The 24636-nt window shown below is 38.8% G+C and overlaps 1 protein-coding gene and 2 non-coding genes across 4 annotated transcripts; 1 reads left to right on the top strand and 2 right to left on the bottom strand.

The window, feature by feature from the left end:
- The first annotated feature begins 7365 nt into the window (after positions 1–7365).
- On the top strand, positions 7366–7514 carry Trnal-caa (transfer RNA leucine (anticodon CAA)). The gene is made up of 2 exons: positions 7366–7403; positions 7470–7514. It is a non-coding gene; the product is annotated as a tRNA-Leu (tRNA).
- A 2629-nt stretch (positions 7515–10143) lies between these two features.
- Trnal-caa (transfer RNA leucine (anticodon CAA)) lies at positions 10144–10291 on the bottom strand. The gene is made up of 2 exons: positions 10254–10291; positions 10144–10188 (listed from the first exon to the last, which is right to left on the bottom strand). It is a non-coding gene; the product is annotated as a tRNA-Leu (tRNA).
- Positions 10292–14370: 4079 nt separating this feature from the next.
- LOC126751487 (uncharacterized) lies at positions 14371–24423 on the bottom strand. 2 transcript variants are annotated; one of them, XM_050461798.1, is made up of 6 exons: positions 24237–24420; positions 22901–23155; positions 19943–20017; positions 15729–16140; positions 15239–15375; positions 14371–14968 (listed from the first exon to the last, which is right to left on the bottom strand). In XM_050461798.1, exons 2-6 carry the CDS (start codon positions 23106–23108, stop codon positions 14649–14651), a joined length of 1152 nt encoding a protein of 383 aa, XP_050317755.1. In that variant the 5' UTR covers positions 23109–23155; positions 24237–24420; the 3' UTR covers positions 14371–14648. The 2 variants fall into 2 exon arrangements, with proteins under 2 accessions (XP_050317755.1, XP_050317756.1); XM_050461799.1 differs by lacking the exon at positions 22901–23155 and having other exon boundaries at positions 24237–24423.
- Positions 24424–24636: the final 213 nt, after the last annotated feature.

Here is a 24636-nt window from a genome sequence, read left to right as displayed (position 1 = left end):
CCCCTAAACTCACAAACTGCTCATTCGCTAATATGTACATACAAACGTATGTGCGACATGTGGCATGCACCCATTCAAATGCTATGTGTCCTTCATGCTGAGCCAAAGCAGTACTGCCAAAGCCATTACACACATATTTAATGTCACATGCAACTCTGCGCGCTCAATAATGACCAGCTGTTGGCGATATTGGCGGATGTGCAGCGTGCACGTTAACGATAGTTTGCGGCGGTGATAGCGGTTGCGCCTCCGAGCGCCATTCACACGTACTACACATTTAAGTCCGTCTAACGGATATTAAGTCCTCTCTGCTGATGAATGGTATTTGCAACATTTGGTGAGCCAATGCCAAATTCTCAACATCGCACATGCACACACACACATGTATACATATTTATACGGTTGAGTGTATGAGTTTGCGTGTTTCCATTAGAAAGTGTGCAATTACAACAAATATATTGGACAGTACACACAAGTACATTCGCACATATGTATGTGTATGTGGTGCTTATGGCAATGCGCAATTGTGTGGGTGATTTGGCGAAAGAGTGACGGAAGGGGAAGTGCACACACTCCCACAGGCGCACTTGCACAAATTGTGCTAATTCAGTTTTGTTCGCTGTAAAATGCACACGGCCACGCACACACATACACATACAGAAGCGCTTCCAAAAAATATGCTGCTAATGAGATAAGTTCGTTTGCAAATGCGCCAGCCAAAGGTGAATAAGTAATAAGCGAATAAATGGTCGAAAAACGAGCGAGTTAAACCCGTCATCCGATGATTTCGTATATACTTTTCGCATACACATACACACACTCTTAACTTTCCAAAATGTTCAATTTTGCGTGTTTAAATGTATCTCGGCAAGTTTTTTAAAAAAGTACTATTCTCTCATGAACCAGTTGTTGCTCTCAAGGATTCTTCCTTCGTTGTATAAAACTTGCAGTAAATTCATCTTACATCCTAACTAAAACCTTGTGTATAATAATAAGTTACAGTTTTTTAATTTGTATGTAATTATTCACTTTGACCGTCGATTTACAAAAACAGTGGTTTTGTCTGGAAGCTATGATTTAATAATCTCATAGAAATTATACACTTTTTGATTCTGATTGGGGTTCTGCACATCTTTTTCACGCATACAAATATCACGTGATCCCCGTTTTTCTTACCGAAAATATGCGAAAAAGTACGCATAAGGTTATAAAAAAATCAAACGAGGGCATATCTACACTATACAAAATGTCCTGTTCTACTTATTGAAAATCTTCCATTCCTTTTCAAAGGTAATTGGCAAGCTCTCAGAACAAATGCAGTCGTTAAAATCGTAGAAATCGGTACAGTCTACCAAAAAAAGTGAGAGAATGAAACATCTACATCAAAGATATTTGCCTCAAAAATTTTCAAGTAATCATAAAGCACCAAATTATGGAGAAATTATGCAAATTAGGTTGACAAACTGACTGACTGGTTGACACTAGGAGCAAATATGAATATCAAGTTAGGATATCCCGCCATCATATGTATACATATTCCGTTCATTCAGGAAATTGTAGTGAAGAGCAGGGAGAGCGGGAACTAAAAGTAATAGAAACAAGAAAAAACGTTAACTTCGGCTGCACCGAAGCTAATATACCATTCACAGGTGCATTTCTTTTAGTAACTATGTGTTCAGTTTGTATGGAAGCTATATGCTATAGTTAACCGATCTGACCAATTTCTTCGGAGATTACATTGTTGCCTTAGAAAAGAATATGTACCAAATTTCGTGAAGATACATTGTCATATGTGAAAGTTTTCCATACAAGAACTTGATTCCGATCGTTCAGTTTATATGGCAGCTATATGTTATAGTGGTCCGATATCGGCCGTTCCGACAAATGAGCAGCTTCTTGAAGAGAAAATGACGTTTACAAAATTTCCAAACGATATCTTGAAAACTGAGGGACTAGTTCGTATAAATACAGACAGACGGACGGACGGACGGACAGACAGACAGACAGGCTGGTTAAATCGACTCAGCTCAACATACTGATCATTTATATATATACTTCATAGGGTCTCCGACGCTTCTTTCTGGGTGTTACAAACATCGTGACAAACTTAATATACCCTGTTCAGGGTATAAAAAGGTATCAAGTTTGATGCGGTCGTCAGATGAAGGCAGATTACTGCTGATCCTTGAAAGGAGATTGCCAACTGGAAAATTACAAAAAAAAATTTAATAATATATATTTTTTCTATAAGTCTAAAACCCCTATAGACCAGTGTTATCAATGAAATATTGAGCCATGCAACTTAAACTTAACCGGAGCTATACTACCTTTCGCAAGTGTATTTCTTATTAAAATCTTAATATTCATTTTGATCAATTAGTTTGAATGACAGTTAAATGTTATATTGGTCCGAACTGATCAATATATTCGAATATTGTAGAATTGTCTTATAAAAGGATCCATACCAATGGAGGTATCTTGTCAAATAAAAAAGTTTTCTATACAAAAACTTGCTCTTGATCGATATCTCAAAAACTGAGAAATTTGATCGCTTATCTACGGGCAAACAGACGGAAATTGCTGAACTGTCTTAGCTCATCACGCTGATCATTTGCATAAAAAAATGCTCAATGTCCTGAGCTCAATGCCCGAGTTTGTTATATGTGAATAAATTAGAGTTGGAATAAATCTCTATTTTCGAGAATATCGTTATGATTATTGTGGATTATGAAAATTATCTTATCGATCCCATTTTATACGACTTTTTCTCGCCATCCCATATTACTTTTGGCGTATTGGTTTCAGCAGGTTTCGAGATTAGTTGCATCGCTCATTTAGTACCATTAAAATGATTATTGTTGCAAGTAATACGGACCACAGACCACTAACTTTTTGAAAGCAAGACTATATTTGCGTTTGCACTTCTAATACCGTAATTTTGCCTAACAGGTAAATAAAACTAGAAATCTGCGTCATTGCCGATGATGATTTGACGGTAACCGTTATTGCAGTGAAAGTCTTTAAAAGTATTTAGTCAAATGTGTGGTTATGTGTGCAGAACATAAATAAGTAAGGAATGCTGGTTTTATATCTCTCCCAGTAAGTACAACGCTTTAAAATAACCTTATAAATTCATAAAAATAGGCCAAGAAAAACCTCCCATAAATCCGCTTCAGTTTAAAACAGCGTCTCAATGAATTAAATGATCACCTGCAGGCGCGCATTTTTATATTTTCAGCTCCTTCTCGGCTGGTTCAGTGTCGGTTGCATTTCCTGTCTGACAAAATAAGCAATACATTACAGTCGACACCGAAAGGTGCAACAACATAATGGCGAAATAACATGAAACAGCGGCAACTGTGCGGAGAAATAAAGAGTTGTGTGGAAGCGAGTAAATAAATAAGACATTTCTTGCGCAGCAACAGCGCCTCCTGCACAGACCCACACACAACTTTCTGTCTCGCTATAAATCCTGCCTCGTGAATATATTACACAGCCATATAACGGTACTCGTTTATAAAGAGCGAGCGAGTGTGTATGTGTGCCGACACGCCATATGCTCCACCGGCGGCATTAGCATGTTCCGTTGGCATTCAAATTTAGAGGCACCGGCAAACTTAAGAAGCACGCCGAGGCGCGCTTGGCTTGCAACTTGCAACTCTACAATGAAAGTGCAGTCCTTAGCCAGAGCACGGGTACATAATTATAATATTATGCTACATAACAAGCACGTGTGTGTTGTTGTGAACGCCAGTGAGCTAATTTAGTGCTCATCGGGTGCAGGGGAGTCCGCTGATGGAGAGCAAAAAGCAATTTACACTTGCTCTTGTAAGTTATAGAAGTACATGTTATATGTACACAAGTAAGTACAAGCACACTGATACCGTACTTACGAGGACGTCCAACCTCACTAGCTAACAAACAAGCTCACTTATACATATGTACACGTTGCGTTCCAAAGTAAACAGGCCTAAAAAAACAAACAGAACAAATAGTTTTTTCGGCAAAATCAATTTATTTTATTCAAAATAGTCTTCTTCTGATTCAATTCAGATCGGTCCAAAAGCATGTCGAACGAGTGTTTTAGCTCATTGGCCGGTATGGCCGCCAGTACGCCGGTGCAAGCCTTTTGAATGGCCTTTACGTCTGCATAACGCTTTCTTTTCATGGGTAAAAGCATTTTTTCCGAAAAGGAAGAAGTCGCACGGTGCCATATCAGGTGAATACGGGGAGTGGATAATGGTTAAAATGTGATTTTTGGACAATTAATCGGTCATATTCGGGCCGAACACGTCGAATACGGCGCACCAAACGCTTCTAAACTCCAAGGTAGAATACCGCATTAACGTTTTGGCCGGGTAGAACAAATTCTTTGTGGGCTTCTCCAAAATGCGATAAATCGATGTTTTGGAGATGTTCAATTACATTTCACGGATTTTAATTGGCCCACATGTTGATCGTCATTTATGTCCTCACGACCACTTTGAAATCGTTGAAACCGTTCTGTTACGGAATAGGCAATCATCGCCATAAACTTGTTTCATCAACAGAAACGTTTTGGTAAAAGTTTTACTAATTTTAAAACAAAAATTGAATGTTGGCTCTTTGTTCGAAGCTCATTTTCGCACCGATAGCACAAACATACTGACACTTAAAACTCGATAACTTCACTTCCAATTGATGAAATGTCATGAATGTCTCACTGGACAATCGACAAAGATAGCAGATTCCCACCAGTCGACATATAGATGGAGCCACCAGGGGGCGCTAGATTCAAAAAGTCCTGTTTACTTTGGAACGCACCTTGTACATTAGTATATACATAAGTAAAGGGGCATGTTTGCAATTTTTAATATCTAAATAGGCAAATGGTTGCCACACCATACCCATACTGTTTTTGTGTTTTTCTGTTGTGCAAGCCCCTTCGTGTTTGGTGGCAACCCTGTAAGTGTTAAAATTCGAAAAGTTATGCAAATAAATATGCCAATCAAAGTGTACAAATGTAACCAGTTTAATGCATAATCACAAGGTGTTTAACTATTCCTTTACTCTCATTGCTAATTTCTTACATACACACATTAGGGTTGGTGAAAAAAAGCTTCTTAGGCATTTCCATGAAAGTATCTCCAAGTATGAGCTCTTAAACAAATATTTCGAAAAATTCAAATCTGCCTTCCAACTACTTGAAACACGTATCGTTTCATAAATTTTGTAGGAAATCAAGTGTTCTTCAAATGCGAGACATATATGTATGTATATATATACGAGATATATAATTGCAATTTAGAGAAAATTCTTTGGATTGAATCGGGTCAATATTTCCCCTAGCTCCATATACCTAACATAAGATTTTCGAACATCCGGCTGACTTTGCTCGATATGATTGGTAATTGTATGTGAGGTTCCTTAAGGGTTTACTTATAGGTTTCAAAAAATCGATTTTTTATTGTCTTGTTGATTTCTACAACACATCTAGAATATTGTCCCAAATTCAGTGATCCGAGTAATAGTTTCGGAGATACAGCCTTGAGAACTTGTTCGCTCGAGGCTACGTATAGTTAGGCTAAGAACGTCGTCTTTAAACGCGATTTTTTCGAAACTGTGTTTTTGAAGTCGGTTAGCAAGATTTCTCGAGAACTACTCAAAAGATCTTCATGAAATTTTACACAGGTTTTGAGATACAATGCTTAAAGACTTGGACAGAGAATTTTTTTCGATTACACAACTATTTGAAATAAAATTACGCGAAATTTTTACTAAAATACTCATTTTCTTGTAAGAATATATGTCAAAAATCCAATTTTCCGTTATTTTCTTCGTCCAAGTTCTAAGTTAAGATTTTAACCAAAACACGTATTTTTTCACTTTAGATGATCCTGCAAGGAGTTATCGTGCCATCGCGGTCGCATCTTTTTTCCGAGGAGTCACCGAAAATGGCTTCGTAATGGCCGAGTTTAAAATTTTTTTTTTCAAAAATTTGAGAATTTCTTTGTTATTTGTGTGTATTTATAAAAATAAAAAATTCTAATAAAATATTTATTTTTTATATGAGAAAATAATTGTGGAAAAAATCTGTTTTTTGAGCCGAGGAAACCCGTGTAACCCTTTAATGAAACCTAAAAAACATTTTTTTATATATGGAGTATAAAATGTTCGGTTGCACCTGTATTTAGCCGTTCCTTACTTGTTTTTTTATTATTTATCGTTGATTTTTGATGATGGATATCTTATGAACATTTAACAGACCCGAAAATGACTTTACCTGATACAGCAATATAATTTCTACAAAATCTATGAAACGACATATTTTTTCAAGTAGCTGAAAGCGAGGTATGAATTCTTCTAACTGATAATTAGAAAAAAATAGAATAACCTAGGGAATTTTCAGTTACAATTAAGAACTCAGCCTTGAAAAGACTTTCTTAAAGTCGTCTAAGATCCTATTTTTCAGAGTAACAAGGGTAAAAAATATATTCGTTTTTATTTTCAAAAGATAATGCATTTTTTTTACTGCAGAAATTTTTTAAATATTAAAACATAAGAAATAAATACATCTAAGCTTCTGATTAAAATTATCAGAGAACTTTATTCAGCAATATCTCTTCTAGATTGCTCCTCCGTACAGTAAAGAGCTTTAGTAAAACTAAGATAATGATACAATATATGCATAACACAAGTGCTGTCACGTAAGGTTATATTGGATACTAGAATGAAGAGTTATCTTAGTACAACTAGTTGATATTTTCTAGCTTAAAATTATGTGAGTAAATAGCCTAACTGCGTCTTAGTATCTTTTTGCAATGCTTTTTACCTTAATTAAAATTTTTTTTTCAATCGTGGTCTTTCCTTCCTTGTTTAAAATCAAAGTAGAATATTTAGAAAAGTTTAGTCTAAGCTATCGCGTTTCTTTAAGACTTTTAAGCATTGTTTTTATTTTCTTTTTAATATAATAAATAACATATAATTTACAAATCCCAAATTTTAAGATAAAAATACTTTAAAAATACTTAATTTACCAAAAAATTACAGTAGAATGGAATGAAGAGGTGATCGCCGAAACTGCTGCCTATTTTGAAGCAAAGGAAAATTGCACCACAAAAATTGTATCGAAAAGTTGGATTAAAATTAGTATATCACTCTTGAGGGGACCTATATTGAATAAAAAATAAAAAATGTGTATTTACTGTCGTAAGCACAGTAATGTGCTAAATGTAGCAAACAAATCAGATAAAGCAAATATCAAATAATACAATAATTTTACTTGATTTATCCCTCAATAATATTGTGATAATTATTTAGTTTATTTTTGTGTTAATAGTCAGCGCAGCGCATCCACATAATGCTTAGCGCGCCGTTTCCGCACATGTCAGGATGGCCGAGCGGTCTAAGGCGCCAGACTCAAGAGCGATTCTTGCTCACAAAATGTGCACAATTACGAGCGCATTGGATTTGTGAGTTTCAACTGAGCGTTCTGGTCCTCTCTGAGGGCGTGGGTTCGAATCCCACTTCTGACAAATAATTTTTTCGTTCTTTTTTATTATTTAATTTAATATTTTTTTTAACGAAAATTAGAATAAGTTTCAATTTTAGTATAAATTTAAGTGTACGAAAGCAAACTACAAACTTGATCATGTTTCCATAAAATATCTAATTGAACAAAAAATAATACACGTACACATATTGTTTTGGATCGAAAACGCTTGAATAGTGCTGGTTAAACCGGATAAATAGTTAATTAATTTGCAAGTAAAAATATTTACCATTTTCCGTGGGTTGCGAAACTGTTTGTACTACAACCACTACACTCGTGTATATACATACATATACATATACACCCATACGCACGTGTGCTTGTGTCCTGGTGCCGACGGAGGCGTACCAAAGTTAAGCGCTTTTATATTGGACGCACTTTAACTGTTATCTGTTGTTTTCCCAGTGCATTTACCAGAACACATGAAAGTGTAAGCGAAATTTTTGCTGGCAACGCACGCCTACGCACTCACTCATACTCACACATGTACTGGCCGCATAAGAGGGGACGCACAATGGAGGGCAACATTGACAGTACACAGCACATATGCAGCGCTCCTTTAATGCTCCGCTGGCAGGATAAAATCATTACAACACCGTATTACGAACATATTTCGTACGCGGCCCAACGGCACGACCCCACGGAAGTTGGAATTCAGTCGACGATTTTCTTCTGTATTAGTCCACCGTCCGTTGGCCGCCGCCCGTGGGACCGGTGGATGTACAAATGCATTAAAATTGAAATTCCGAATGCAAGCAAGGAAACGCAATTTGTGGACTGCTTGCGTGAGACCCAGGATGCACTGCGTGGGCCCATGCATTTCTTATCGTTCGTGCGCCACATTCCGCCGCACTGCCGACGGTGTATTGTACCCTTTGATTGTTCGATTGTGCTTGCTGTGCGGCAAATTGAATTTATGTACGGCCTGCTGCTGAAACGACACAAAAATTTTAATTGTACGTTGCCTTTTATAACGGGATATAAACATTTTGCACGCGATATACATTATAATATTTGGCCGCTTTTGTACAGATCTGGGTTTGTGTTAAAAAGTTATTTCCACATATTCATATCGCCTCATATATAATTATATATCAGCAATATCGCACCGAATGTGATCTTCCAAGGTTTCAATCGCCTAGAGCTTATCTGCATAAACAAGCGACTTCACATAACCTCAAAACAAAAAAAAATAGTCCATCGTTGATAAATCACCCGATTTTGGAGGTCACGTCAAAGACTCACGACTCGAGATAATGTGCTCACCAAAAGCTTCATTCAATTAACGCGGGTGGAATCATCGGTCCATATTTCTTCAAAAATGATGCCGGTGAGAACGTAGTCGTCAATGGCGACCGTTATCGCGCTATGATAACCGAATATTTGATGCCTGCAATTTAATCTCGTGTTCTAGGCGATATTTGAATTCAACTCTTCCCTTACATCGCATCAATCAGTGGATTTATCGACAGAACACTTCGATGTGGAGATTTGTGCAGGTCAATTGGCCACCGTTAGACTTTTTCATGTGGGCATCTAAAATCTACCCCGACAATCACGCTTTAATTCGGGCCATGGAGCAAAGCATGGTGTGTGCCATTCGCCAGTCATCGAAAATTGGATTCAATTCGGATGAACTATCTGAGATATAGCCGCGACCAACATTTGGTGGAGATAGTATTCAAAAAATAAGTGCCAAGGTATCTTCTCTCAAATGATTAATAAGCATTCCCCATTAAATTTTAAGCTTCTGTGCTTTTTTGTTTTAAGTATGGAGATCGAAATGGATCGCCTTTTACAAAACCAAATTTTCACAAATTTCCCTACTCTAACAGATACTAGTAAGTAAGTAAGTACATGCATGCGGTTAAGTTGTAAGATGAAAACCCGTCAAACGCTGCACCTGTACGCAAGTTGAAAAATGTGTCAAGAACAAATCGAAAAACAACTTCTTAAGCTGTTTGACTGACACAGAAAATATACAAACTGACCAACAAAACGCCACAAAAATCAAATGATGCAGTCGCTCTTTCCTCTCCACGTCATTTCAACTTCAGCGCCAGTCATTTCGAAGAATGAGTCCCCAGAGCTGATGACGAAGGTATGTGTGCTCCAAAACTCCCTTGCTCGTATGCCTTTCAACTGCTTATTTGCACAATATTTTCTTTTAATTTTCTTTGTACACGCTGCTGACATTGTCATTATGTTGGAATCTTTATAACCTCAAAGTATCACTACGGACAGAATGACATGTTGCAATATTGTTTTCGTAAACTGAATACGAAACCATTTCGTGGCTTTTGATAGCCGGCAATTCACACATGATGCATGTCACATTCAAATATGTACTTTTGTAGAGATGTGCAGAGAGAAAAAATAAAGAAAAAGGGAAAATGTGTTTTATTTATTGCTGTGTTTTACTTGCCAATGAGTTGCTATGATAAAAGTGATTAACAACTATAAATAATAACAACAATTTATACCGATAAAATGTCTATGTGCCCTTGGTAATTATATACATGAACTTAAAAATAAATTTGTGATCACATATTCCACTAAAATCACCGAAAAAATAAAAATAAAAAAAAATAAAAAATTACCAAAAAACGATTTGTCAGAAGTGGGATTCGAACCCACGCCCTCAGAGAGGACCAGAACGCTCAGTTGAAACTCACAAATCCAATGCGCTCGTATTGAGCACATTTTGTGAGCAAGAATCGCTCTTGAGTCTGGCGCCTTAGACCGCTCGGCCATCCTGACATGCGAAATGAGTGCGCCCAAATGTCACACAAGTGTTGCTCAGCAAGAAAACAAGCACAGCATAAACACCAGTAATAAAGCTGAAGTAGTGACATAACACTCACGATAAAAATAAGCAATACAAAAATAGATTGGTGAGTCATGCGCTGCTCCGCGTCGAAGTTAATAGCTTAACTAAACCACATTGTTGTTGTTTAAGAGCTCACCAAGTAGATGTGCAATGCATGAGGCGTGTAGCATATATTCAGGCGCTACGAATTTTTGTTTGGTAATAAGTACGCAGCTACATTGTATGGAGTAAAAATGGGTTCCTCTGTTAAGAAACCTTAACTTTTGAGGGTTTCAGAAAATTTTTTTTTGTTTGCCTAATTTGGATTTCTCCTTATAAATGAACGTCTGACGCTTTGATTTTCAACGAGTTTAAAATACTGAGATGACCTATTACAATGCTTTATAGCCTTCTCTTAATACCCAAGTGTCTTGAGAGAAGCCGAAATTGATAGCTGCAGATTTCCTTTGTGGCCCTACAACAATAAAAGCGTGTATTTTGAAATCTTTAAGCGCCAAAATAATTCCGCAAAGCTTAAGCAGCTTAATTCTCATTCGATTATATTGCCATTATGTGTCTTGTGCGAAGCGCTGTTTGCTCATAAAGCGACCGGCTTAAGTATCATTATGGCCGCCGCGCCATTTTGAATACAAATTATGCACACGCACCCATGCATCATGCAAAATAGTTGGAGGCGTTGAGGAATTCTCCAAGTTTGTAACATCAACAGTCGTTTCATGCCAAGCAAACAGAACACAAGCACGCACGCACACACATACACACATGCGCAGCCACAAAATGAGCATACTTTCGTGAAGTATGCGTGTATTCGTTGCTTAGTGGCATATTTTAAGGCGCGAAATAAGAATATTCGCACCAGCCGCAATTTACCATGCCATCGGCTTGCGCCAGCACCGAGCCGCTGCTGTGGCTTGAAGAACAGTCTTAAGGGAAATTGAAAAAACGAAATATAATTTAAAATTATTATTTTCGTTTTTTTCGCATTTTCACATTTTCGGTTTTGGTTTTTGTTTGTAACGAGTTGTGCAAAAAAAAACTTCCGCACCCAGCGACTGCGCAGCCGCATGCCAAATGAAAGCGCTGAGTTGGCTTAAGGCGGCTACGCCAACAACACGCGAAAGCGCTGAAGCGACTCTTGATATGCAAATAATTTCGCCGCTAAAGTGCTGGCAGCAGGCCCCAAGTAGGCGTGTAGCAAACAGACATGCCATGATATGCTGCGCAGGAGGGAAACGCCAAATTGCTCCTGCATAATTACAACACTCGAGCGTGCGAAAGTTCTGCGAGCGCACAAATTTGTTATATTAAATTTCGACTAAATTCCGTTGGCGCTGCGGCGGCGGTGGCGGGTGGTGTCTGAAATGAGATTTGCATAATTTTTGCGCTCGGCAATTATCGCGCCGAACTTGCGTTTCAGCAAAAGCGCGCTCTCTAACACCGCGACTGCAGCAGTGAGTTGAGGAAATGCTTCTCGAGCGATTGCCATAACCAGCGCGTTTGTTGCCGGTTTCTTTTGCGCGCCATCAAAAGGTGGAAATGGACGCAAACAACTCTGGTTTATGGCATGCCGCGCGGCTTGGGTCTCACTGCGGCCGCTGCTGCTGCAGAGGCAGCACTTGCAGCACTTCATCACTTAAGTAAATTGATTTTCCATTTGCCAATGCGATTTTAATTTCCATTAATTCAAATTGATCGATGGCCCGGAGATTCTATTATTTGTACTTTCAAATCGTTGGCAAAACGCAGAAGAAAGACACAAAGCCAAACAGCAAGAAAAGGCAGCAACAGCACTGCAAGCGCAGCAGCGCTGCTTGGCGGAAGTGAATAGTCCATTCAAACTTTCGGTGTAGCTTTTTCTGACGTTCTAATTCGGCAGAATATATAACCAGCTCGCCCCTGTTTGTGGTCTTACTCGAACAGCCACGAACATATGTACATTCGGTCGTGCTGATTTCAAAAATGATGTGAAAGTGCTTAAATATTTGCTCGCTTGCGCTTTTGCTGCAGCAACTTTGATTGTGTGTGCTTTGGAAATATCGAACAAATCTATTTTGGAAAAATCTTGTGGTCACAAGTACCGTATTGTGTGAAAGGCGTGTAAGTAGCACAGAGATTTATCCGAAATAAAATTCACGAAAAAGTAAATCGTCCATTCGGCTATGTTCATATGTGTTCTGTCAATAAAGAACTATAATAGAAGCCGCGCTCAATTGTAACGCAATCAAATACTCGTTTGCTATAAATCTGCTGCGCATTAGCGTGTCACATACTTTTAGGCGCTTCATATATTCTGACTTGCTGCGTTTGTTGGGGTGACTAAATAAGCGCCACAAATTGAAAAATTGCGATATTGCAATGGAGACGGCGGCGCTCCTTTGTCCAATAAGTCGCAACGCATGGTATTTAAAGATGTTTAAGAAAAAGGTTAATACTTAATAAATACTTATATACATATGGCTGCTTTCCTCTTTTCATTGGTAGTGTGTTTTACGTCCCTAACACAGCGCACAATCCTGTGTAAGGGATGTTTCGTCTTCTCACCTTAGCTCCTCTTCAAACAGATGCTTTCTGAATACTTGGTCAAAGACAGAAAGTCGTGAGAGGGAAACGAGACGTATTTGCAGACGGAAAAAGAGAGAGGTCGAAATGCGTGGGTATGAAGAGCTTGACAAGCTGGTCGACAGGGGTAATGCTAGAAAATTCTTCGATAATATGCGGCGACTAACAGGAGATTTCAATACCGAACATACTCTTGTAGAACACCCAGAGGTGATCTAGTAACCGATGCCCAGAGCATACTAAAATTGTGAAGCAAATACTTCTCCAGCCTGCTGAAAAGCAGTGAAAACATACCACCAGACGATGTCGAACCCGATTCCCCAATCGGAAGCATGCCCAACGATTGGAATTTCAGTGTGCTTGCCAAATCCACAACTACCGTGAGATAAGTCTCCTCAACATCGCGTATATAATAAGATTCTATCGAGCGTATTGTGTGAAAGATTAAAGCCCACCTTCAACAAACTGATTGGACGTTATCAGTGTGGCTTTAGGCCAGGCAAATTAACAACCGACCAGATATTCACCATGCGCCAAATCTTGGAAAAGACCCGTGAAAGGAGAATCGACACACACCACCTCTTCGTAGATTTCAAAGCTGCTTTCGACAGCACGAAAAGGAGCTGCATTTATGCCGCGATGTCTGAATTTGGTATCCCCGCAAAACTAATACGGCTATGCAAATTGACGTTAAGCAATACCAAAAGGACCTTTCCGAGCCGTTCGATACCAAATGAGGTTTCAGACAAGGCGATTCCCTATCGTGCGACTTTTTCAACCTGCTTCTGGAGAAATTATTCGAGCTCCAGAACTTAATCGAACAGGTATAATCTTCTATAAGAATGTTCAGCTGCTGGCGTACGCCGATGACATCGATATCATTGGCCATAATAACCGCGCCGTTAGGTCTGCTTTCTGCAAACTGGATAAGGAAGCAAAGCAAATGGGTGTAGTAGTAAATGATAGCAAGCCGAAATATATCCTGTCATCAAACAAACAGTCGTCGCACTCACGACTAGACTTCCACGTCAATGTTGGCAGTCATAACTAAAAAGTTGTAGATAATTTCGTCTATTTAGGAACCAGTATAAGCACCACCAACAATGTCAGCCTGGAAATCCAACGCAGCATAACTCTTGCCAACAGGTGCTACTTCGGAATGAACAAAAACTCACCAGCTCTGAAAGTATTCGACGCAGTACCCGCTGGGATAAGCAGAGGAAGAGGAAGACCACCACTCTCTTGGAAGGACCTGGCTTCGCTGGGAATATCCAATTGGCGCCAGGTAGCGAAAAGAAGAAACGACTGGCGCGCTGTTGTTAACTTTTCTGTAAACGCGTAAGCAGTGTCTACGCCAGTAAAGAACAAGAAGACCAATTTCTTAACCCCGAATAAGTATCCAGATGAAATAAAACAGATGACTCAGTTCCATTATTACATTTTGACAAAAATTTTTTAAAAATTTAAATTTTATTTCAAAAAATTTCAATCTTCCATATATCGCCATAAACATAGTTTTAAGGGTTCCTTCTTCTTTATTAATAGAAATACAAAAAAGGTCTTCTTTAATGGTCGATTTGTGGGACTTATTTAAAGTGCTCTAGTGTGTCTAGTGAAATGAATACGAATATCATTCACCCAAGGAGGAACTTATGCACTTATATATACAAATGTCGTTTAAAAAATGCAAAAAAAATATATTTATTTCACGTTTATGTCACCTGACAGTTATGCTGCCAATCGGACATCCACATCTCGTATTATATAATTGAATTTCTTGATTACCAAATCGACATCCGCATCGCTGATCTGATGGTACAACACAATTCGAGCGAATTCCCAATCGCGTGCGCTCACTTTCACCTTAATACCCTGCTCCTTGTGTGCGGCATGCACGCCGGCGGCAAGCTCCTCGGGCGTCACTTCGCTACAGCGGTCGGCGAACGCCGTGGCGCCGAATTTCGCATTCGGCAGATGAATCAGCAAAATGTTCGTTTGAACAGTCGCCAAATCGACGGTGACATTGGGACTTTTGGCTTTATGAATGGCTGAAAGAGAGGAGAAGCGAATGCAGGCAAAATTAATCGAGGCGTAATTAAGGGAAATTAATTGTTTCAACGCAAAGTGAGGTGGAATGTGGGGATGGAAGAATAATAGCAGTTTAAAGGCAAGTGTCTAGACGCAGTCAGAGTCAGAGCCAGAGTGCTTACTCGCCCAAATCGAAGGCATTTATCAGCAGCCATTAGTCGCCTCATCAGCCGCCACTTGCCGCAACTTGCCACATTGATGTATTGTTATTAGGCTGCAATAAAAATTACCTTCTGCTATGCGTCGAGTCCTCTGATGATCCTCCTGCAAACGCGGCACAATAGTGTCCAAGGCCACAATGCCGGCTGCCGCCAGAATACCTGCTTGACGCATGCCACCTCCCAGCGCCTTGCGCAGTCGGCGTGCTCTGTGAGACAAATGAAAGCGCGAAGAAAAAGTTAGTGGCAAGAGAAAGACAGCACAAGTGCGAAGATTAAGAATGCGATTGGAAAGCAAAAGGTGCAGAGCGGGCGTGTGTGCCATTTAGTCTGTGACATTAATCTCAAAGCGAAGCACTCGGCGCGAAAGTGGAGACTCAAACTCTAATTCCATGAAATAAGTGTTTGAGAGCATTGCCTGTGTTCCTTTGCTATCGCCCAACAATCGCCTTTCGGCTGGCAATAATAATCGCCTTAGCTGCAACACTTGCCACATAGTCGCGACACACTCGCACACGTCTTTTATATGATTATCGCCTACCGTCTAATACGCTTTACTCACTGCCTAATGAAAGCCTCCGATCCCACCAGCACTGAGCCCACCGGCGCCGACAGCCCTTTGCTCAAACAAATATTAACCGAATCGAAATCGCGCGCAATACGTGCCACAGGCACCTGCAGCGCTGCGGCCGCATTAAAGACGCGCGCCCCATCCATGTGCAGCGCAATACGCTTGCCGTAGGGTTGCAGCTGTTTATCGCCATTAACTAGCGCTGCCAGTTTATCGAGCCACTCCAGCGGAATCACCTTGCCGCCGCATATGTTGTGTGTATTCTCCACCACTACCAGGGACGTAATTGGCTCGTGATCGTCCTCCAAGCGCACCTTGCGACGCAGTGCTTCGAGGCAGAATGTGCCGTCCACGTTGTTGGGTATTGTGGCTAATTGTATGCCAGCGATGTGAGCAGCGCCACCTAAAAGAGAAGGCGTACAAATATTAGACCAACATGTGTATGTGTGTGTGTAGGTGTGCGCGTGGATATGCTGCTGGCGCAAAGCGATATGTGGACTAAGCATGAATAATTGCACTGAAGAACTAAATATTAAAAGGGCACATTCCTTACTTCCAAAATGAATGAGAAGACACTGAGGAGTTTTGCAAAACTTAACTGCGTTTCTGATTAAATGGCGGATATTAGAAGTCTGGTACATTCTCATTTCAAATATTATAAATATTTTGGGATGGTTTGAAAAACATGCCTGATTATAGAAATATACAACTACATATGCGCAAAAAATAGTAAGAGTTTCATCATAATTTTAGAATTGTTAATTTTTTCTACAAAATTTATTTCGTCCCCTCAAAATAACTTGTACCAGCATTTCTTCCAGTTCTCGAAACAGTTGTTAAAGCCAATTTCCGGCCATCATTGCGCGTAGCGATTCACGTCTAATGTTTTCAATTAAGTCAAAGCAGCTCCCATGGTGTGGTCGTTTGAGTTTGCTGAATAGCCAAAAGTCACACGGAGCTTAATCAGACGAACACGGTGATTGTGGCACGAAATTGCAGTATGCGACGGTACATTATCATCTTGCAAAGACCAAGTCTCGCGGCCATAATTCCGGCCTCTTTTACGAATATCTTCACGCAAACGACGCATAATTCTGAAATAGCATTCCTTGTTGACAGTTTGGCCGGATGAAAGGAATTCGGAGTGCACCACACCTCGATAATCCAAGAAAAGTGTCAGCATATCCTTGACTTTTGACCTGCTTTGACATGGTTTTGGCTTCCTTTTGCAACGAAATCTGGCCAATTGATCATCTTTGTCCGGGTCATAAGCATAGATTCAAGACTCATCGCCAGTAATAATACGTTTTATCACATCCTGGTAAACGGAATTCATTGGTACACAGAAAGACGCGACGCGGTTTTTCGAAAAAATTGAGTGAGTTTTCTGTAATAATCTTTCAAAATGGTTTTCACTGATCCTTTCGATATTCCAACGATGCCGGTAAAATCTTGGACTGTTAATCGCCGATTCTCAAGCTCCCATTCCTTTATTTTATGGACCTATTGATCACCAGTTGATGTTGGCGGTCGTCCTGAATGTGGTTCTTCGTTAACGCATTCTTGACGCCCTTCGAATAATTTGTGTCAATCAAACACAAATGTTTGTAGGGAACACACCGAAGACCTTTTCCAACATTCTCTACGTTTCGGCCCCAGAAATTTGGTTCCACACAGAAAACCTTCCATGCAGTTTTTTTTGTTGAATAATTGCACTGATCGTAAAAATCACCGAACTTTACGTAGCTCAGAAAGACAAGCGTATAATAAATACTAATAACTATTTTGAAGTGACATTTGGCAGAGATGTCACTGGCGGTCATACCAGTCTGGAAAAACAGATTTTTCGCGCAATTTAAATTAAAAAGTCTTACTAATTTTTGCGCGCTGTAATAATTCTAATGGATAAATATTTCATCGGCTTTGAAGTAAAAATAAAGTTTAGAGCTCCTTAAAAAAGAACCCACTTTATTAAGCAATGTTTTCTAGACTTCAAATGACTGTAGCCCCAGGAAATCTGTGAGTTTCTTATAATATTCAAAGCCCTGCAAGCCTTCTAAATTGGGAACTATTTGCTTGACTAAGATTATGAATATAACAAAATAACAATTTTAAAAAAGAGTATCGAATCGCAGAGATGAAATGCCGTTACTTAACTGTCAGTTTTGACCGACTATGCAGCTATAGAGGCAATACATATTTCTCTCATCAAAGAAGCAATTTCCTGCTTTAAACTGCCTGACATGTTTCATAATGGAAAAGTTTCGCATAAAGTAGAGGAAATAATAATTGGATTATAATGTAATATAATTTACTCCCACTAATAACCGTTCATCAAACTTAAATCAGCAAATAATTATTAACAAAGCTCTGAGTGTAATCATCACCAGCTCACTGTGAGCATTCGCGAAAGTGAGCGCCTCAATACACCCGGGTGTGGTAGCATATGATTCGCAAACTTTTTACCAGCTTTACAAGCTGAAATTAGTTTGTTTGGTTTCGCTCTAAAGTACAAAGCACTTAATTTTTTTTTGCGCAACAATTCCAGCGGCACTTCATCGCATTCATTAGCAATGTCGACATTCAAATCTGCCGGGACCGAGGCGAAGAAGTATATGCGCAGCGCGACCCGGAGGGCACTCAACGGCGGTAAATCAAAAAAGTTTTGTTTTTCCAACTTTTTTTTACAACAAATCGTGCTGCATTGGTCAGTCGTGGGTGCGAGCATGGATATTTATGCTTTTTTTGCAAACCATGAAATTTATATGTGTATTTGTATGGGGTGGTTTTCGTGCCTATAAGGTGGAAAAATTATTAAAAACAAACAAGGCAAGCACTTTAATTTGTATTGATTCGAAATAGAGGACACGCAAGTAAATTAGTAACTGATTTGAAGAAGTTTGTATGAAATTTAAGTCCCAAGAAACAAATTTTCGCTCTGATTGAACTATAACTACAAAAATCTTCTGAGACTTGGCATTAAAGTTCAGTTAAAAAAAAATTAGAAAATATTCCAATGCAGAGCAGCTTCTGGAGTATGAAGTAATGTGTAGAAGTGCACGCAAGTGAGGAAAGTTCTCTCAGAGCCATTGACTTGGAATGTCCAGAAAGGATTCTTTTACCTATAGCTTAAGCAGATCACGACTTCTGGCCTTAAACCAAGTATTCTCTGGGTAGCCAAAAAACATTCGTTTGAAGGTGGGCTAAAGTGTGAAGGCCTGGGTTTGGGACTCGCCACGTAAAAAACACTTCCAATGAAAGAAAGAAAACTCGGCTATAACCACGTAAGCGGTGTCGGCGCCAATAAAGAAGAAGAAGAAGAAGCAGCGTCTACACACGTCACTAGTGACCTTGTGAAATTTTTTGGAAAAGGTTGATACAAAATTAATCCTCATAAATAAATGTTTATTTAATCCTCATGCCTTCGATGATTTATGGGTTACAAACATGAAACTCTCATTTTGTATGCCTTTATCGAAATGCTTATATTAATACGTGTTTGTATGTGTGTACGCAATTACATTTTTTTCCAGCGTGGGAAATGTGAATTTTTTCGTTTGAGCTTTCCACATATTTGCGCAGAGTCTCTCGCTTTTTTGCCATTAACTGTTTACTGTTATTATTACTTTTCACCGTTTTTTGTGTTGCAAATTGCATTATTGTGCGCATTTTAATAACTGCAAAAAAAGCTGAAATATCAACAACAGCAACAACAATTGCAACAATTAGACGTGCAACTCAAACAGGCAACTGTGAGCACACATGCGCATGTGTTTGTGTGTGCGTGGGCACATGTGTGTGTGCGCATATGTGCGCTGTCTTCTGTAGCTGCTATCGAAAGCGGGAACATGGCGCGGCTTTTAAACTCGCATATCCGGTGTATGCTCGGCGCGCTGCTGCCATGCAGCACCGGCACAACACACACACACACAGGCAAACACAAAACACAAACACGGAAGACTATCGCAATTCTCGACTGCCACACCACTTTTAACCCGATCTCACTGGTTATCCTTGCGCCGCGCTATCAGCGGGACGCCTTGGGACGCAGTCGAACATTTTCCCAATTTTTGGCATTTCTACGTTTCCGTGTTTCCTCGTTTACTATTAAAGTTTTTATATTTAGACTTCGTTTTCGCTTTTTTTTTTTAATTTCTCTTATAATTTTTACTCTTCTCGCTGTACTTTTAGGAAATGAAACTTACCTTGTTCGTAGAGGTAGACATGAGATAAATCACCCACAATTGCTTCCGAGCCACGCTGATGACAGTGCACCATACCTGAAAAGTATAAAAATGGCTAGATAAGAATGTGATATATATGCCATGTGTATGTATGAGTGTGTGCGTATATAACGGAATGCTTGAAGGGAGCATAAATTTGTTGATTTTAGCCGAACTAAGTATTTTAGTGGAAAGCGTGCACCGGAACACATTTTCTGATGCACACACACATTTGTATGGATGCTGATATCCTGCAGGACACTTGTGGCTTTGCGAGACCACACAAATGGTCTAATAGCTGGATGGACAAAAATTGCATTTACATCTAGCGCTATGTGGTTGGTGTTGTTTGAATGGTACATTTTAGTGAAATTGAATGAAAGGAACCTGCATTGAACTTCAAGGCTCACCCTAAAAATAGAAGAAAAACCTCGTCTTCAGGAATGTGTAGGTTCCTAGTAACATAAATAATTAGAGATATATAAATCTGTGAAAGTGATCAGAGGACTTTATCAAGCAACAGGCAACGAAAACAGGGAGGATAGTCATCAACTTCCTTTAAAACAAATAAAGACTCTTCTTCGTTTTAGTCTTATAAGTTTCGGCTTGACTCTAATCTAAAAAAGCACATAAAAACTCTGCGATGTTACCTTTTTTAGAAAATCTTATAGGGTCTGTGCCTACTCTCAACTTAACCTCTCTTATTTCTCAACTTTAATGGAAATATTACGTTGAACCAATGGCGGCTCAAAAATCACTAGAAGCCCTTCAATGTTGCACCAGTTAACTTCCCCAATGGGTGTATGGTGAGGCGCCTGCAACAGTATGCACTTAGTGGCAGGAACGCAAACGCAGTGTAAATGTGCAGAAACCATGAAAGTGAATTACATTCCTTGACACCAGCACCGGCAACTACAGTAGCAGCAACAACTATGCAGCGATTGCAATAGAAGTCGTGCTGGCTGCCTTCTGTTAAGGGAATTTTATATGAAATTCATAAAGAAATATCACCTTACAGCAAGGTGTTCAAATTCCATGCTTGAAATATTTATTAGGTATGCGGTCTTAAGTGCTTATGGAATTAGAGCGCTTTGGCAATTTTAGGAAAATAATTTCCTAGCGCACTCGTATTCTCCACAATACGGTCGTACTAACTGAAGTCACAATTTTTAATGGCGTTAACGCGCATTATGGCCGTTTTTAATTCCCAACATAAACAGAGTTGACACCATAAATGTGCCTATAAATCAAGGGCCAGCAGTAAAGTGACCTCACGGCAAAGAAAACATTATTTTCTATAAAGAAGAATACTGTCGCTTGAGGTATTTTTTCGGATAACTCTAAGAGATTCTCTTGAAAGGTCTAAAATAATTAGAGAAATGTTGAAAAAAAGTTTTCGGTACTGTTATATAGGTTGGGTTTTTATATTTGAATCGATAGTTGTATCGAGCGGCCACAACTGGGTTGTGTGCTGGAGTCACGAAATCCAATATATATAGTATATATATTCTGCATTTACGAATAATATTTGTCCGAGAATCCGCCAAGGAACAGCAGTTTTAACTAAATTCCTTCAATGACATTCCACTTCCACCATGCTCAACATTAAAAGATATCAAAATAGATAGGCAGCTAAAAAACAGCAGCCTATACCCATAAAGGGTTTATAAAGCAGAAACTATCAGTCAAGTAATCAATACGGAACTCAGTCTGCTACATTCAGTCATATTATTCCTGTTACTAACTTTGTCAGTTTGTTATGGAATGTCAAGTCCCGTGATCGTCATAGTCAGTCGCTAATAAGGAATAAATGTTGAAAAAATGGTAGTGCTTATTCAGCAAACGGTAATGCAGATGGCTGCTCAATTTACACAAATGATTACTCAACTCATGACATCTCTCTGAACAATGCAAATAAGACTTAAAATTACCATATGAAATACCAACGGGCTATACAAGAGCAGGGCTGAAGTCAAGCACTATGTCAAAACCAACAACATCGATGTTCTGCTTGTAGCAGAAAATCATTTCAATGATTGGTCATATTTTAAAATCGCAGGGTACGATTTTACAAAATCAAATCACCCTAGTGGCAAGGCAAGAGACGGAGCTGTAGTTCTTATAAAATCTGGTATCTCTTAGATGAAACTTGAACCTTTACAATATCCTTGGTTTCAGGTTGCAATGGAAATAAAGCGATAGCTGCCTTAAGACATGTACGACTCAATCCGAGTGCTGAAATAGATGCTGTAGAAGTGCAGGAGAAGCTCAACGCATTGGCAAACAAAAAGTCACCAGGTTATGACATAATTAATTCGTTTGCACTTAAGGCGCTACCCGAAAACGTAATCAGTATGATTGTCAAGCTATGTTCGGTCATCGAATGAAAAATAATATTAATCTCTTTGTCTGGAAAACTTATTTTCTATTATCTGATATCTTGTTGGCAGAAACCGTACAGGTAAGATATTATGAGGAAGACGTTTATTATTGCAACTTAAACAGAAATATACAGACTTACCTATGGACTTGTCAAGGACTTTTAATGAAAAGGGTTTTCTAGACTATAGTGTCTGGGTTCAAGGGAAATATGGAACAGCAATTAAATTGCTTTAGGATTGTAAGGCTCCCTTATACAAGTAGATTATTCGATTATGGGACCATGATAGCAGATTTCGTTTCAATTGGGAACCGTGGTTTTGCTGCCTGGCTGCACTCAAACCAAAACTATAAGTGTCAGTGCATTTGAGTTTAATTTTTTTCAGTATTTCTTCGATCAATAGTTGGAATATTTTCCTCTATAAATAAGTAACTATATTATTAAATGTTTCGTAATTTTGTTATACATGTTTTTAACTTTATGCACTTTTCGTTTGAGTCATGTCTATGTACAGTATATCAACTGATATCATTTTTGTTTACCAGATTTTCTATACTTACAAGCCAATAAATTGCCCATAGTGCCACTGGGCACGAACAGACCTGCCTCCTTTTCGAACAACTTTGCCGTTTTCTGCTCCAATGCATTTACCGTCGGGTCCTCACCATAAACGTCGTCACCCACGTCAGCCACAAACATGGCTTGGCGCATTTCCGCTGTCGGCTGACTTACCGTATCCGAACGAAGATCAATTACGTAGTGCGACATGTTTTTATAATTTACTTGGTAGCAGTCGAAATGGAATGTTTCCGCAACTTTATTAGAATAAACAAATAGAATGAATATAGATATAATTTTTTGCTTCGTAAGTCGCTTCATTTATTTGTAATTTCGATTTGGCGGGAATGATCGGTGAAGTGTTGAGTGTATAGAAATAGGAATACAGTTGGAAAAATTCAGTTAACTTTTCAAATACAAGTTATAAATACTGGAGTCGATAGATTGAAGTACATATATCAGTTTGATTACGCTCAGAAGATTTCCCATTAATTATCGTTAGAAACCCGAAATGAAAAGGGTGAAACAAATGTTTGGAGATATATAGGGGCTCAAGTGTAGTCACAAATTAATGTTCCAAGCTCTGCTTACTGCTGAAATGCACAGAGTAAGTCAACGAAATTTCAATTTATTGAAATAGCTGATAACCATCGATATTCATATAATATAATAATGTATAATGTTTGGTAACTAAGTGTATTTCATTTCAGTCATCCAGGTCATCAGCTTACTAATCAGCTTTTAAAAAGTCAAAATAAATAATTTTTTTGTTTGTTTTTTAAAGGTAAACAAACGTTCCTGTTAATTTGATATGTATATTATCGCTTACATACATACAAACAATCGATTAGGTTGCAGTTGAAACCAGAACCAGAACCAGAACCAGAACAAGTATTATGGCGAATGTGATTTTAGAAGCGCCATAATCCCGCGTTTTGCCATTAATATCATTCTGAATATATATGAATATATATAGTTACATATATTCTTCTGCTAAACAAATTTTTCAATGATTATCATTGAACTGTTGAAAACAGTAACAGAACTCACTTCTGTTATGCTTCTGCAAGTCACACCTCTGCCCATGCGGGTACAAACATGTGTAATCAAATATGTACATACATATGTACATATGAAGGCATGAGCATAATGAACGATTTATGTAATTGATAAGATTGTGTGGACTTAAGCAGCAATTCAGCTATCACACTATTATTTTAGTACTGAATTGCTTTATTTTATTTGTCAATTGATCGAAATGTCAAATGATATTTATGAATTTTGAAAAAAATATTTATTTTTCTTAACACAAGACACTTTTCACAAATATTTACTTACAAATAAAATTTACTATCGCTCGATTCGGACCGCCAACTTTTCGTTCCGATTTCCACAGCGCTCTGTTGAAAATTGACAATGCGACTCGTATACTCACTGGCTACTAATTTTCCATCGATTACTGCGCGCGCTTATATGAGAAAAATATTATGACATCCACAAGTACTAACGTCACGATCGGACAGCACTCGAAATGTGGTCCAATTGGAAGGCAACACAACATATATTGCTCTAGCGCCGGCACTCAAGGAATGAGCTGGAAATGTTGTTTACAGTGAAGATCCACAACATAGAAAGCAGCTTTACTTTATTCTTATGCAGAGATAAAGCAGCAGAGTGTGAGAGACGCAGTGAGCGAAAGGTGGGTGATAATGTTGGTTTGCGTATTTGCAAGCTCTGT

Source organism: Bactrocera neohumeralis, chromosome 2 (genome assembly GCF_024586455.1).
Source record: "Bactrocera neohumeralis isolate Rockhampton chromosome 2, APGP_CSIRO_Bneo_wtdbg2-racon-allhic-juicebox.fasta_v2, whole genome shotgun sequence".
Lineage (NCBI taxonomy): Eukaryota > Metazoa > Arthropoda > Insecta > Diptera > Tephritidae > Bactrocera > Bactrocera neohumeralis.
This window is presented reverse-complemented; position numbering and strand designations above follow the sequence as displayed.

What these genes read in the sequence shown, in the direction of transcription:
- LOC126751487 (XM_050461798.1), bottom strand. Translation starts at nt 23,108, where the DNA reads ATGTCGCACTACGTAATTGATCTTCGTTCGGATACGGTAAGTCAGCCG. An exon ending in TGTCTACCTCTACGAACAAG is followed by an intron (nt 16,141 to 19,942) that starts GTAAGTTTCATT and finishes CTTCTCTTTTAG; the next exon opens with GTGGCGCTGCTCACATCGCT. An exon ending in TCGGAGGCTTTCATTAGGCA is followed by an intron (nt 15,376 to 15,728) that starts GTGAGTAAAGCG and finishes TTTGTCTCACAG; the next exon opens with AGCACGCCGACTGCGCAAGG.